Raw genomic sequence first — 13,976 nt, 5'->3', positions numbered from 1 at the left:
CTCCTATATGAAATCATTTAATTGCAACGTGATTGAACTTTTACAGACAAAACTAAAGCAAAGTTCCAAATATTCAAATTACAATATTAAAACTTTCCCATGAGAATTATTCTAAACAATTTTTTGCTTACTAAACAGTTATTTCTTATAAATAGAGTAAATTCAATAGCAACTTGGCTTGGTTGGTAATTCAGTAGCTCGTTAGTTATTAAATCGTTTTGCCGTTTAGAAAATAAAGATTTAAAAATAAAGTTAATAAGTTTGGAATTAGAAATTAAAGTGTAATTAATTAATAAATGAAATAAAAAGAACTTTTATAAATCTTAAAATATTTTTTTGTGTAAAGTAAAAACTTATAATTTAATTGGCGCAGTCGGTAGGATACCGACTCCGTCTATAAAAACAAAAAAAAATCTAAACAAAAAAAAAGAAAACACTAATATTTTTCTTAAGTCAATTTAAATGAACAAAAAACTAGAAAATAAAATAGTGTAATGCTCAAACCATTAAGCAAAATTAAATAATAATAATAAAAAAAAAATTTTGTGGTGAACTGAGTGATAAAAGTTTAGTTGTGTAAAGGCGGAGAACTTTTTTCAAAAAGTTAATTCGGTAAATAAACGAACAAAAATTATAAGTAAAACACAAATAAAATATCTATTAAAAGATCTTTAATCAAATCAAATTTTACAACTAATTAAATTGATAAAACAAAAATTATAAAAAGAGAAAAAAAAAAAAAGAAAAAAAAAAAAAACCAAAATATTTTTTTTTTTTTAACATTTATGAAGAAAAGTGAAAAAGAAAAATACTTTGATAATCTAAAAAATATACAAAAAAATTTTAACATGTCACTTGCTGCAATTACATTAAAAGACTTGATAGGCGAAGCTCGTTCAGTACCAATTTTTACTGGACAAGACGCCTACAGTCTAAAATCCTTCATCGAAGAAGTCGAAAGTTTAATTGCCTTAGCAGCGGATGCCGATGCAAAAAACTATCTATACAGAATTTTGTACAGCAAGATCCAGGGTCCTGCAGCGGCAGCAATCCGGAGAATTCAGGAAAAAACTTGGGACGAAGTAAAACAACAACTGAAAGCTACCTTCGGAGTACAGAAATCTTATTTGAAATTAAAAGAAGAAGCAGACTGTATAATTTTTAGAAATGTAAGTGATCTTTATGTTAAACTAAATTCCATATTAAATTTGTTAAATTTAAAATATGATTTGGATGACAATAAATCTTCAGAATTTAATCCAATTAATAATGAAAATTCAATATTAGAAAAATTTTTGAATAAATTAAATAGAGTAGACTCAATGTACCTTAGAACTAAAAATGTAACAACATTAGAAGACGCTTATAGAAGCTTATTAGAAACCAATATATCCGACAGCAAGGTTCCAAACACCAACTCTCAGTATAGGAACAATAATCATACAAATTACAGAAATAACCATAACATAAATTCTAGACATAGTAGTAATAATACAAATTCCAGAAATAACTATAGAAACGCAAATAGAACTTTCAACAATAACAATTACAATAACAACATAAGAAACACTTACACAAATAGACCAATGGACAGAAACTACACTACTAACGAAAAGTTTAGGAATTTTAGGCCCAACCAACAATTTGGTGGTACAGGTAATAATCTACCAGGACCATCTTATAACGAAAATCGGTCAAGTCCAATTCCAATGGACGTGGATTCGGGTTCCACAGAAAATTTTCACTGTGGTCCCCCTATCCGACATTACCCTTAGTAGACTTAACAATAGAAGGCAAAAGGCTGACCTGTCTGATCGACACAGGATCAGTTACTTCAATTATAAACGGCAATATTTTTGATCGATCTAAACAAAACAAATTAGAAAATCCAATTCAATTAAAAACACTCGCAGGAAACCAAGCCATTAAATACGAAATAACTACAAAAGTACCTGACGAGTTCAATGAAAATTCAACTATGTCCTGGAAAGTAATGGATCTTAGCAATAAAACTTTGACGCTCTCTTAGGCCAAAATATTTTAAAACCAATAGGAGCAAATATTAATCTTTCAAAGGGGCGGTTAGAAATTAACAACCGTAATATTAAATTTAATTCAGCTTGTCCTTTTGAAAACACTTGTCAAATAGAACCTTTACAAATCAACCATAATGAATTATTTGAAAAATTATTAAATAAAAATATGAATAGAGAAGAAATTAAATCATTAAAATATATTTTAAACTCTAATAAAGATCTTTTCTATAAAGAAGGAGATCGATTAACATGTGTCAAAAGTGTAAAACATCAAATAATTACAACTGCTTCCCAACCGATTTATAGTAAAATATATCGGTTTCCGAAAATACATGAAGAGGAAGTAAATAAGCAAGTTCAGGAAATGTTAGAGCAAAATATTATTCAACCATCCAGTAGCCCTTATAATAGCCCTATATGGGTAGTACCCAAAAAATTGGACTACTCAGGGAAACAAAAGTGGCGCATTGTCATCGACTACCGTAAATTAAATGAAATTACGGTTGATGACAAATTCCCGATACCGAATATAGATTCTATATTTGATAAATTGGGTCGCGCTCAATATTTCACCACTCTGGACCTCGCAAAGGGGTTTCACCAGATATTGGTGGATGAAAAAGATCGTCTAAAGACCGCGTTTTCTACACCGCAAGGTCACTTTGAGTTTGTACGGATGCCATTCGGACTAAAGAATGCTCCGGCAACTTTTCAAAGGATGATCAATTACGTTTTAAAGGACTTTATCGGGCGAATTTGCGTTGTCTATCTAGATGACATCCTTATTTTCTCTACATCACTACAAGAACACCTCTCAGCTATTAATAAAATATTTTCAAAATTAAGAGAGTTCAATCTAAAAATCCAAGTGGATAAGTGCAAATTTTTCTCTAAAGAGACAGAGTATTTAGGACACATATTAACACCAGAGGGAATAAAGCCAAACGAAGATAAAATTAATGTAATTAAACAAATCAAACTGCCTAAGACTCCCAAGCAGATAAAAAGTTTCCTAGGCATTACGGGGTACTATCGCAAGTTCATCAAGGACTATGCGAAAGTAGCTCAGCCTATGACTAAATATTTGAAAAAGGGAAATAAAATCAATGAAAATGATATACAATATAAAGACTCCTTTCAAAAATTAAAAGAATTGATTACAACTTATCCTATACTTCGTTACCCTGATTTTAAAAAGAAATTTGTATTAACAACGGACGCGTCCAACTTTGCAATTGGAGCGGTCCTATCACAAGAAAACCACCCAATCTGCTTCGCTAGCAGAACCCTTAATAATCATGAATGCAATTACTCTACTATAGAGAAGGAACTTCTTGCCATAGTATGGGCCACTAAATATTTTCGGCCATACTTATATGGTACAAAATTTTTAATAAGAACAGACCACCAACCCTTAAAATGGTTGCATTCACTAAAAGAACCGAACGCCAAACTACAAAGATGGCGAATCAGACTAAACGAATACGACTTCGAAATAGACTATGTAAAAGGAAAAGAAAATCGTGTTGCTGATTTTTTAAGTAGAATGGATTCTACAAATAATGAAATTAATCATATAGATGACCCTAACGAAACACCTTCTAATAATTCAGTTATAACAACAAACCATAGTCGCCATGAAAATCAATTCCCAACATCCGATATAATAATTAATAAATATTTGACGCAGCTTTATTTGACAAAAGAAAAAGAAAGGGAAATAATTATAAAATATAAAAAATTTAGACAAATCTTTATTAGTGAAAATGAAATCAATAATAGCCATTATTTAAATGACATACTTAGACGATTCATTAGAAATGGAATAACTGCTATCTATTCCGAATTAAATGATGAAAAATTTGATATAGTAAAACAGAAACTCACGGAACTCTTTTCTAATAATAATAAAATGAAATTCATAAAATGTACTAAAAAAGCAATAGACATAGAAAATGAAGAAGAGGCTTTAAAATTAATAGAAAAAATTCATAAAGAATCAAACCATCGAGGTATCGTTGAAAATTATACAGAAGTGAAAGATGAGTTTTTCTTCCCTAAACTTAAGGAACTATTTCATAAGTATATAAACAATTGCGACATATGTAATCAATCAAAATATGATCGCAAACCAAATAAATATAGATTCGAAATTTCCGAAACCCCGAGCTCTCCTAATAAAATAATACACGTCGATTTATTTTTCTGTTATAAGGAAATATTTCTTACAATAATTGACAAATTCTCAAAGCATTTAATGGTCCAACGTCTTAATGACCGAAATGCAACTACTATTATACAAGCACTTCGCAACAGGTTTGCACTATTCGGTAGGCCAGATAAAATCGTTGTCGACAATGAGTTCGATAGTCTTAATATCAAAAACTTCTTTAGAACAGAAAATATAAACGCTCACTTTACGTCACCCAGAAGCCATACCGGAAATTCTACAATCGAACGAGCTCACGGAACTTTAAGCGAACACCTTCGTATCTTAGATACACAAAAATCACATTTAACACCGTATGAAAAAATATTATTCGCAGTCGAAAAATATAATAATTCCATTCACTCTGTAACTAAAGTTAAGCCTATAAACTTTGTAAATAACGAAATAACCGATATTGAAAAAATTAGAAAATTAATTGATGAAAATAAACTTAAAACGATTGAAAAACTAAACAAAGATAGGATAGACCCTGACTATAAAGAAGGAGACAAAGTTCTTGTAAAAAATCCCGAAGCTCTAAGATATAAACATAAAAAGAAATATACGTATATTAAATCTAAATTAATTAACGGTAAATTAAAAGATAACCAGAATAGAAATATTCACCCAAGTAGATTAAAAAGAAATTTTAAATTTTCCTCAGGTAACCCAGAAACAAACTCCACTCAACCACTACCACAACAAACTTAAATTAGCACTACTAATTTTACTCCTCACTTCAAATACTTGTTCTGCAAATATTGACGTTCGGGTATTGGAAAATCAAGGTGGATTCCAACTAATCAAACGGGAAGAAATTCCTATAATTCAAAACTATTCTAAAATTCTTCACTTTATAAATATTAGCGAACTAGAAAATACTTTAGCACAAATTGAAAATAATATTTACAACACTTTTAACCAAGACAATACCACATTAAAACAATTACAAATTCAAATCGAAAAAACTCGACATAACATTAAAACATTACTACCACACAGACAAAAACGAGGACTCATTAATTTAGGTGGCAAAATTTTAAAATGGTTATTTGGAAACTTAGACGATGATGACAAAACTGAAATTGTAGAAAACATAAAACTTATTGAACAGGGAAATTACAACTCCATTCAGACCATAAATAAACAGATCAAAATAAACGACCAATTTCAGAAAAACCTAAATATTCTACAGAAACGAATTAACGAAAACCAAGAAATTTTAAATATTACACTGAGAGAACAAAACAACACCTTTAGCAAAAGCATAAAAAGTTTACAGTTTCTTTCTAGTTACACAAATATTAACTTACTAAATTCAGAAATAGACAAAGTCCAACAAAACATTCTTTTCGCTAAACATGGTATCATGACTCACTCCATTTTATCCAATGAAGAAATTGATGAATTTGAAATCGATGTTTTTAAATATAAAGAAATAAAAAGTTCACTTATTAGTCTAGATAATAATATTATTTTTGCCATTTTGATTCCTAACGTTGCAAAGGAACTTGCAGTTGGATATAAAATTATTCCAGTACCTAACAAAAATTTCGAGGAAATAAACATTGAATCTACTAATATATTGAAATTTAAAAATGAAATTTACTTTAATAATAAACAGAATTGTGAAAATAAACTAAAAGTAATAAATGGTTGTATAAAAAATTTAATGAATAATAATTTTAAGAATTGTACAAAAAGGAAAAATATTAATTTTGAGATTGTGGAAGTTTCATCTAATATTATCTTAGTAAAAAATGCAAATAATGTAATGTTAGAAAATACTTGTAATAACATACAATACAAACTAATTAAAACTAACTTAATTACATATTATAATTGCACTATAAAAATAGATGACGTAATATTCAAAAACATAGAGAGAAAAATTAACAACCACATAATAATACCAAACTATTTAGAACCTTATAATGTTAGTTATATACCAAATTTAGAAAATATTAATTTGAAGCAAATTGAAAATTACAATGAAATAGAATTTGTAAAATTTGAAATTAAAAACCATTATATTTTAATACTGTCAAATATCTCTATTGTATTGCTTTTAATAATTTTTATTACAAAATACTATATGAAAAAATTTTATAAATGTAAAAAACGGCCAAACGATACAAATGAAAATAATAGTAAAGGAAATATAATCTCTGGAGCTCAGGAGAGCTTCCAGCTTAACGAGGGGGGAGTTATATATTCGCTTACGCCCGGAACACCAAAAAATAAAATTTAACTATAACTAAAATTAAATCGAACGTTGCGATCAAATTTCCATACTTTATTACTTAAACCTATTCTAAATCATTTAATCGCAACGTGATTTGACAAAAACAAAATATTTATTTTAAATTAAAATTAAAATTCAACGTTGCAATTAAACTCCTATATGAAATCATTTAATTGCAACGTGATTGAACTTTTACAGACAAAACTAAAGCAAAGTTCCAAATATTCAAATTACAATATTAAAACTTTCCCATGAGAATTATTCTAAACAATTTTTTGCTTACTAAACAGTTATTTCTTATAAATAGAGTAAATTCAATAGCAACTTGGCTTGGTTGGTAATTCAGTAGCTCGTTAGTTATTAAATCGTTTTGCCGTTTAGAAAATAAAGATTTAAAAATAAAGTTAATAAGTTTGGAATTAGAAATTAAAGTGTAATTAATTAATAAATGAAATAAAAAGAACTTTTATAAATCTTAAAATATTTTTTTGTGTAAAGTAAAAACTTATAATTTAATTTGCATAATAAATATAGTATGTGTTAATGCAATATTGTGTTCTACGATGTTATTGACTGTGAAGAAATTAATTTTGTGTTTTAATTCAAGTGTTTTGTGTTTATAGTGCAATAATCAAAATAATTACTATAAATCGTTAATGTTTGAAAAAAGTTAGTAATTTCCCCAATAATATTTTTGAACATTGCTTTTTTAATGCAATTTTAATCAATGTCAATCATTATCACAATTGACCTAAATTTCTTTGAATTTTACTGCAAATTAAATTATAAAATTTTTTTTTAACGCATAATTGTCACATAAATGCTGTTTCATTTAAATTTTACTGGAAGCAAAGCCTTAACAGCTCATACGAGTAAATCAGAGCCTTTACTGCAATTGAATTTAAAAATTTATTGTATCTGTTATAAAGTGCTTACAAACGTATTTAATGGTATGTAAACAAGAACAAGCCATATTTCCTCTTTCATTTATTCTACTGTTTGCATTCTATTAAAAAGAAATTTATTTTAAAAAAATATTTTTACTTTTGGTATCTCAACTTAACCTTTTATGTGTACTCCTTTATGTGCAATTGAAATTTCAAACCTCAAATCTAATCAAATTTTCTATACTAAAATTTAATTTTATTAATGTTTTACAGAAAATGAATTTAATTAGAAAATTTTATTAATAAAGGCTACAATATGAAACACAATATAAACAAGACTATTAACAAAACTTTTAATTATAAATTAATTAATTTATTTAATTTTATATATTTTGAAATTTCAAAAAGTTATAGTTTAGAGAATATTGTATTTTTAATTATAAAATTATATATATGTATATGTATATATATATAGTTGTAGTATTAAGTTCTAAATTTATATGCATATAATAATGTGAGTGTGAGTTTGTTGTAAAACAAGTAAAAGTTAAAATAGTTTTATAATTGGTTTGCTTATATGAATTAAAATGTTCAACAGTTCTTCCTTTTAATTACGTACATATGGTATGTATGAATGTATATAAGTAAGTATATACAGTTGGTACCTATATTTTATTAAAATATTTTTCTTTGAAATCAAATGCAGATTCTTTTTTTATTTAAAGTAGATTGTAAAAAACTATAATGGGAAATGAAGTTAAAAAGCTAGAGAAAAATTATAAAAATTTCATTATCACTTCAGGTGCCTTAATAAACTATAAAAAAGTATAACATTTTTTTTTTTTATGAATAAAAAACTTTTATTATATTAAAACTATCGTTGCTTTTTATAAATTTGTTATGATCCTTTTCATTATTTTATGTTTGAATTTTAATGTTATACTCATTTGTGGGAAAAATATAAATTATAAGAGTATTTTAAAGTAAAATAATTTTTACAAATAGGGTCAGTTAAAAATTTATTGGTTGCTAAAGAGTAATGAACTTGAACCTCAATAAGAGAAAATTTCAATGGAACAAGATTTTTACTTTAATTTAGGAGATTTGCCTACTTACCAAATTCATTTTTATATTAATTTTATTTTATAAAATAAAACTACAACACTCATTTACTAAAAATTTAAGAAATGCCATAACAAACTCAAAAATTAATTAAAGATGTTCGTAAAAGTGTTATATTCAGGAAGCAGATATGCTGGTGAAGCTGGGGGACAATTCCTATTTTGTTGGACTGGAGCCCTTTTTCGGGATTGGATCTGGCAAGATCTGTGAGGCGGTAAGAAGCAAAGTGGAAGAAAAAAAGCTGAAGCTATAGGGCATACGACCGGGACTCCGGGTCAAACGCAGATGCTTTTGTGGAATTATTCCCGGGGAATCATGTGACAATTCTCCCAGGTTTCTTGATAGGACACTGCAGGCATAGAAAGTACCTAAGAAAACTGTGCCTAGGTACTGACGGGTCTTGTAGTTACTATAAAGAAGGGGAAAAGACTTTTCAATGAGTATAGAGTGTTGATCCATAAGAGAAGGGACAGCTTGGGCATGCCGTTGTGGGTTTTCTCAACGGTAGGTTTCGAGGTGGTTCTCTAGGCTGGACACTGGGAGCTCATGGTAGGGGCACAATAGACATTTTAGGTCGCGATGCATCATCGCTCCATTCTGCAATCTACAATCCACTACAGGTTATATTATTTTTATAAAATCAAATATCAATTAAATTTAGTATCGTTTCTAATTAGTAGTCAACTAATGATAGTGTACTACTAAATTTACTCCACATCTCAGATTTAAAATCAATATAAAAACCTTTATTGTTTTCTAAAATAACAATGAATTTCACTAAATTAAATAATAATTTTTACAGAATTTTCCAAGAATTTAAGAAAAAAATATTATAAAATTAATCAAATTTTGCTTTAAAAATTCGATGAGATTAGCGAACCACCAAATCAATTTTTAAAATTTATTTTACAAATTTAATTAAAATTCTTTTTAGATTATGGTGATCATTTGTAAAACAAAAGGTAGGTGCTCTTATCATGTTAGCGTTTATAAAATGTTTTGAAATTTCTATTTTCTCTGCAATAAATAGCTTGTATGGGGAAAGCATATACGTTATACGTTATCCCTTCTAGATAAGTGCAGCTATTGTAAAAATCCTTTTTGTTGTACACATACAAAAAAAAATGTTAAAAGCTATACTAAAATTTAATTTTATATCTAAAGAGCTATTTCTATTGATTATATATACGGAGGATAATGCAATATACGTTTATAAAACTTTAATATAGTTAATTTCCTTTATAACAGAATTAAAACATGCTTGAAATCTTTTAAAGTATAAGGACAACAAAGCATAAAAGTAGAAACTAGCTATTTTCGTACAATATGTATGTATATAAAATCCTTCTATTGTGTCATACAGCCCGATAACATATGCATTTTTAGATGGTTGAACAACAACAACGTCAGGTTAAAAAACTTTACTGTTTCATAGCACATTTGTTGTATGCTTTATTTTTTTATAATCTTAATAATAGAATAATGATAACCCTAAAACATTTTTAAAATAAAATAAATTCGATATAATTTGTAAAATAAAATTTTTGTATCATCCTTACGATTACCAATATGTTGTGTGGAAATGGTTTGGAATGAAATGTTAACAAGCACACCTAGATAATCTAGAATTTATATAGGAATGCGGTTATTAAACTGACAGGAAAATTATATAGTTTCAGTTGGATCTTTTATCCAATATCACCTGTTATATTTTTTAAAAAGATTAATACCTATGCTATCTACGTAAAAAATTGTCTTTATTTTCGAGTCGTTGGAGTTGAATATAAGTTAAAGCTATCTTACTCTGTTAATTTATTTAAAATTTCGTGTGCAATACTCAGAGTCATCGGAGTCTAAAATATATATTTTTTATTTGCTAATATAATATCTTTAACAAACTCAATTTTCCTTCGAGGACTTTGGAAGCTTTTCCAGAGATGTGATCTTTGCAATAAACCTCTGATTACGCTGAAAAATTTGTATAGAAGATATGTAAATAAATTCATTAATATATTATTCTCGGCTAGTTGGAAGATGATTTGAGTTTTTCATTTTTATCGTATCGAGCTACTGTGGGAGTGTCTGCAAGCGCTAGTAGAACTAAGTAAGAAGAATAAAGTCATCCTATATTTGATCGCGGCACATGGTAATGTCTATGGAAATAAGGAAACGGATACTTTTCTAAATTTGAAGCCCTTTTGTGATCTGTCAACTATGTTATATGGATGTGCATCGGGTTGAGCAATTGAAGCAGCGGTAGCAACAGTACTAGAATTGTATATTCGGAATGCCAGCGGACAATCCTCTTCATTTTAGAATGGTCTTCCAGAACGGTTAATAAGAGATGTTAGATTCACAATTTGTCTCCTTACTATACTTTGCAGACAGTTATTTCTTGTAATAGGATAAACGGCTAACCGTTGGCGTGTCCTCTGCAAAGCATTAGGTGAAAGACGGCTAATTTACCTAAAGAGGATATGTGATGGCACCTTGAAATTTTTTGTTTTAAAAATTACGAAAAGTAGATACAGAAAGAATAGTTGGACACACTTTTCATACAACTAACTTTTGAAAAGTTCATTTTCCTTAAAAGTGGTTAAAAGAAGGTTGTAATTTTATGCACTGTAAAATTGTAATCTTGCATTTTCTTCTTAAATTTAGTTTATAAAACAAATGAATTGCAAAACCTGTAATTTTATTAATTACTTACAAAATTATTGAAGGCATGTTACAATAACAAATAATTTCGTAATCAGTCAGTGTTCTAAAAAAGTTTAATTTTTTGCTGATTTCCATTTTAACAACTCACGAGTAATTTTTCTTTTCTTCAAATCTTTTAATTAATCTTATTGTAGTTTTTTTACGTAAATTTTTTTTCTATATTTAAGACCATACAAAGAAGAATTACTGTTTTTCCTATTTTTAAATAGTTTTGACCACAAGCGCTCAAGCCTTTGCACATGCATAGATTTATAGCCTTTCCATTATCATTTTTAAGTACCATTGATTAATGACTTTTTCACACGAAATGTAGAAGCATATAGGTATACAAATGAGTTTAAATTTTGTGGTTTTAGAATTTAATAAAGTATTTTTAAGCAATTGAGTATTTTGCGACTTTTAACATGCATTGTCATCTATATGTTGCAAGTTTTCTGGTTATAAAATAGTAGATTATAAGGTATTTAAGAGAGGCGGAATAAATACAAGTGTTTCAGGGCTCGCACAATTTTATAAATGATATGAAAGCAAAGAAAGGGTGTTTTTTTTTGCTAAAAATCAATTTTAATATTAAATAAAATTATTAAAAAAAATCTTTTTATAATAACAAATTTAATTCGTGTATAAAGTTTAATAACTTCTTTTTACTTTGTTTTCCTTTAAAATATTTATTTGTACAATATAAGCACACATATTTCTTCACACACAAATATTATTCTTTTATATAATATACACGATAAAATCAACATTAAAGATTCTTTGATGAAAAGCTTGTCTGCATTTTTATTTTATAAACTTTATTTTTTCTCTTTTATTCTTATACAAAAGTTTACATGTGTTACAAAGGGACCTTCAATAATTCTCAACCTTTATATTAAAAAAAAAAACTCATATTTCTTGATACGCAACACATACACACACACAAAATATAAACACAATCTAATATTCTTGAATTTATGAAAAATTTTTTTCTTGTTGCTAACTGGTGTTGCCATTATTCGTGTACATAACAATTTTTCTTTTTTTATATAAAATGTTTCAATTTTATAAAAATTGCAGTTTTGTTCAAGAAGGAAAATGGGTTTTAAATTTTTTTCTTAGCTACTTTTATTACTATTTTTTTTCGTTTTGTTTCCAAGTCTTAAGGACATTTATTATTAAATTTTATATGAAAAGTTGATCTTCATGATTGTGAATTAGTATTGACAACATTAAAAGAAAATGTAGTAAACGAATATTGACTTGCGTAAGGTATTGACGTCTTATTCATTGAAAAATAAAGAATAATAGTTCTTAGTTTCGAAACAAGAACAGTACAATTAAATATGAGTTTGTAAATACCACTAGAATTAAATATTTTTAGTGCAATGTAAAATAGAAGTACGTATTTTCAAAATTTCGATGGTTCAAAAATTTAGTCAACTGATAGGAATTATTGCATAATTATCTGTACCCCGTATGAAACTTATTTCTAAGCGTATTTTTAATATTTCCTCCTTATTATTACATTCACATTTATTTATTATTATATTAGCTTAAATAAAGCTATTTACAAAAATTAATAACAAAAAATTCTTTATTTTTTTCCATTACATGCTTTCAATATATTAATACGAAACCTGACTATCATTCTCAAGATGTGGCCGAACCAAGACAACAAAAAAAAGTTTTTATTACATAGGAACCATGAATTTCGTTTGTATAGCACTTAACGAAACCCCAAAACGGAATTAGCCTTATCAATTATGGCATTGTAATGTTACCTAAAAGTCATTCTTCTCGTCAAAGAAAACGCCAAAGTCCTTAACATAACCAATTCTATCAAGTTTATCTTTATTCAAAAAATAAATCAAGGTTATAGATAAGAAATGGCGAGTGTAGCTTGCAACGGAGTTTTTAGAGAAATTAAGGCATAGATTATTGAAATTGCACCAATTTGCAAACGAATTTAAGTCATATTGCAAGAGCAGTTGAGGACGAAAAACGTCATTAATACTAATAACAAATAGAGGAGGACCCAAATGACCATTGTGAGTTACACAAGAAAATCCAACAAGGTAATTGAAGATTCAAGACGAAAATTAATATTATATTTTCTACTACACGGATAAAAACTGATCTATTTAATATGGTGGAAAGCCATACTTTCACAATTTTAAAAATATTATGCTATGGTGAAACGAATCGAAAACCTTCCTTAGAACAGTATAAATAACGTTCGACTGAAACCTATCTTCCATCGTATTTATAAATTTCATCAGATTGGTGGCTGTAGCCCTCATTATTCACATAATAACTATATTATATGAATATGAAGGAATGATTATAGTAGTGTACACAAGTGTTCCATTAGGTAAAACAATTAAAGAACTATATATAAAACTATTATTAAGCAAAATGACAAAAAGGAGGTGAGATTAAAAACAAAATAACGTACAGAAATTTATAATTAAAAAATGTATAATATAAAAAAAAAAAAATTTATAAAAATATCAGAACGAATTTACAAAAAAAATATTTACAAAATAAACAAGAAAAAGAAAATATTTTTTCTTATTCTGATCCTTGAAAAACACCAGCCAGAATTTTATTCTTATTAGAAATTAATACGTCATAGAACGAATGGATATTTAATATGAGCCCCTTGTATTATTGATTTGTATGAATAAAATTACTTCAAAATATTATTTTTAATTGATAATTAATTCAAAAATTAATTAATCTCAATTAATGAGAAATTGTATACTTTTAAAAGA

General features: G+C 27.3%; 1 protein-coding gene across 1 annotated transcript; it reads left to right on the top strand.

The window, feature by feature from the left end:
* The first annotated feature begins 848 nt into the window (after nucleotides 1–848).
* LOC129610369 (putative actin-fragmin kinase DDB_G0287957) lies at nucleotides 849–8,709 on the top strand. Its single transcript, XM_055522934.1, has 7 exons — nucleotides 849–1,015; nucleotides 1,313–1,725; nucleotides 2,255–2,692; nucleotides 3,359–3,648; nucleotides 4,288–4,559; nucleotides 5,113–5,782; nucleotides 8,596–8,709. The coding sequence occupies exons 1-7, from the start codon at nucleotides 849–851 to the stop codon at nucleotides 8,707–8,709; spliced, it is 2,364 nt and encodes a 787-aa protein (XP_055378909.1).
* The last annotated feature ends 5,267 nt before the right edge of the window (nucleotides 8,710–13,976 follow it).

The sequence above is a fragment of the Condylostylus longicornis genome, unplaced genomic scaffold (assembly GCF_029603195.1).
Source record: "Condylostylus longicornis isolate FDR11 unplaced genomic scaffold, ASM2960319v2 ptg000044l, whole genome shotgun sequence".
In the NCBI taxonomy this organism is placed as follows: Eukaryota; Metazoa; Arthropoda; class Insecta; order Diptera; family Dolichopodidae; genus Condylostylus; species Condylostylus longicornis.
This window is presented reverse-complemented; position numbering and strand designations above follow the sequence as displayed.

Excerpts from the sequence above, each read along its gene's own strand:
- LOC129610369 (XM_055522934.1), top strand. The coding sequence starts at position 849 with ATGTCACTTGCTGCAATTACATTAAAAGACTTGATAGGCGAAGCTCGT. Across the intron at positions 1,016-1,312 it reads AACTATCTATACAGAATTTT|AGTAGACTCAATGTACCTTA; the intron begins GTACAGCAAGAT and ends TAAATTAAATAG. Across the intron at positions 3,649-4,287 it reads AAACACCTTCTAATAATTCA|CATTTAATGGTCCAACGTCT; the intron begins GTTATAACAACA and ends AAATTCTCAAAG.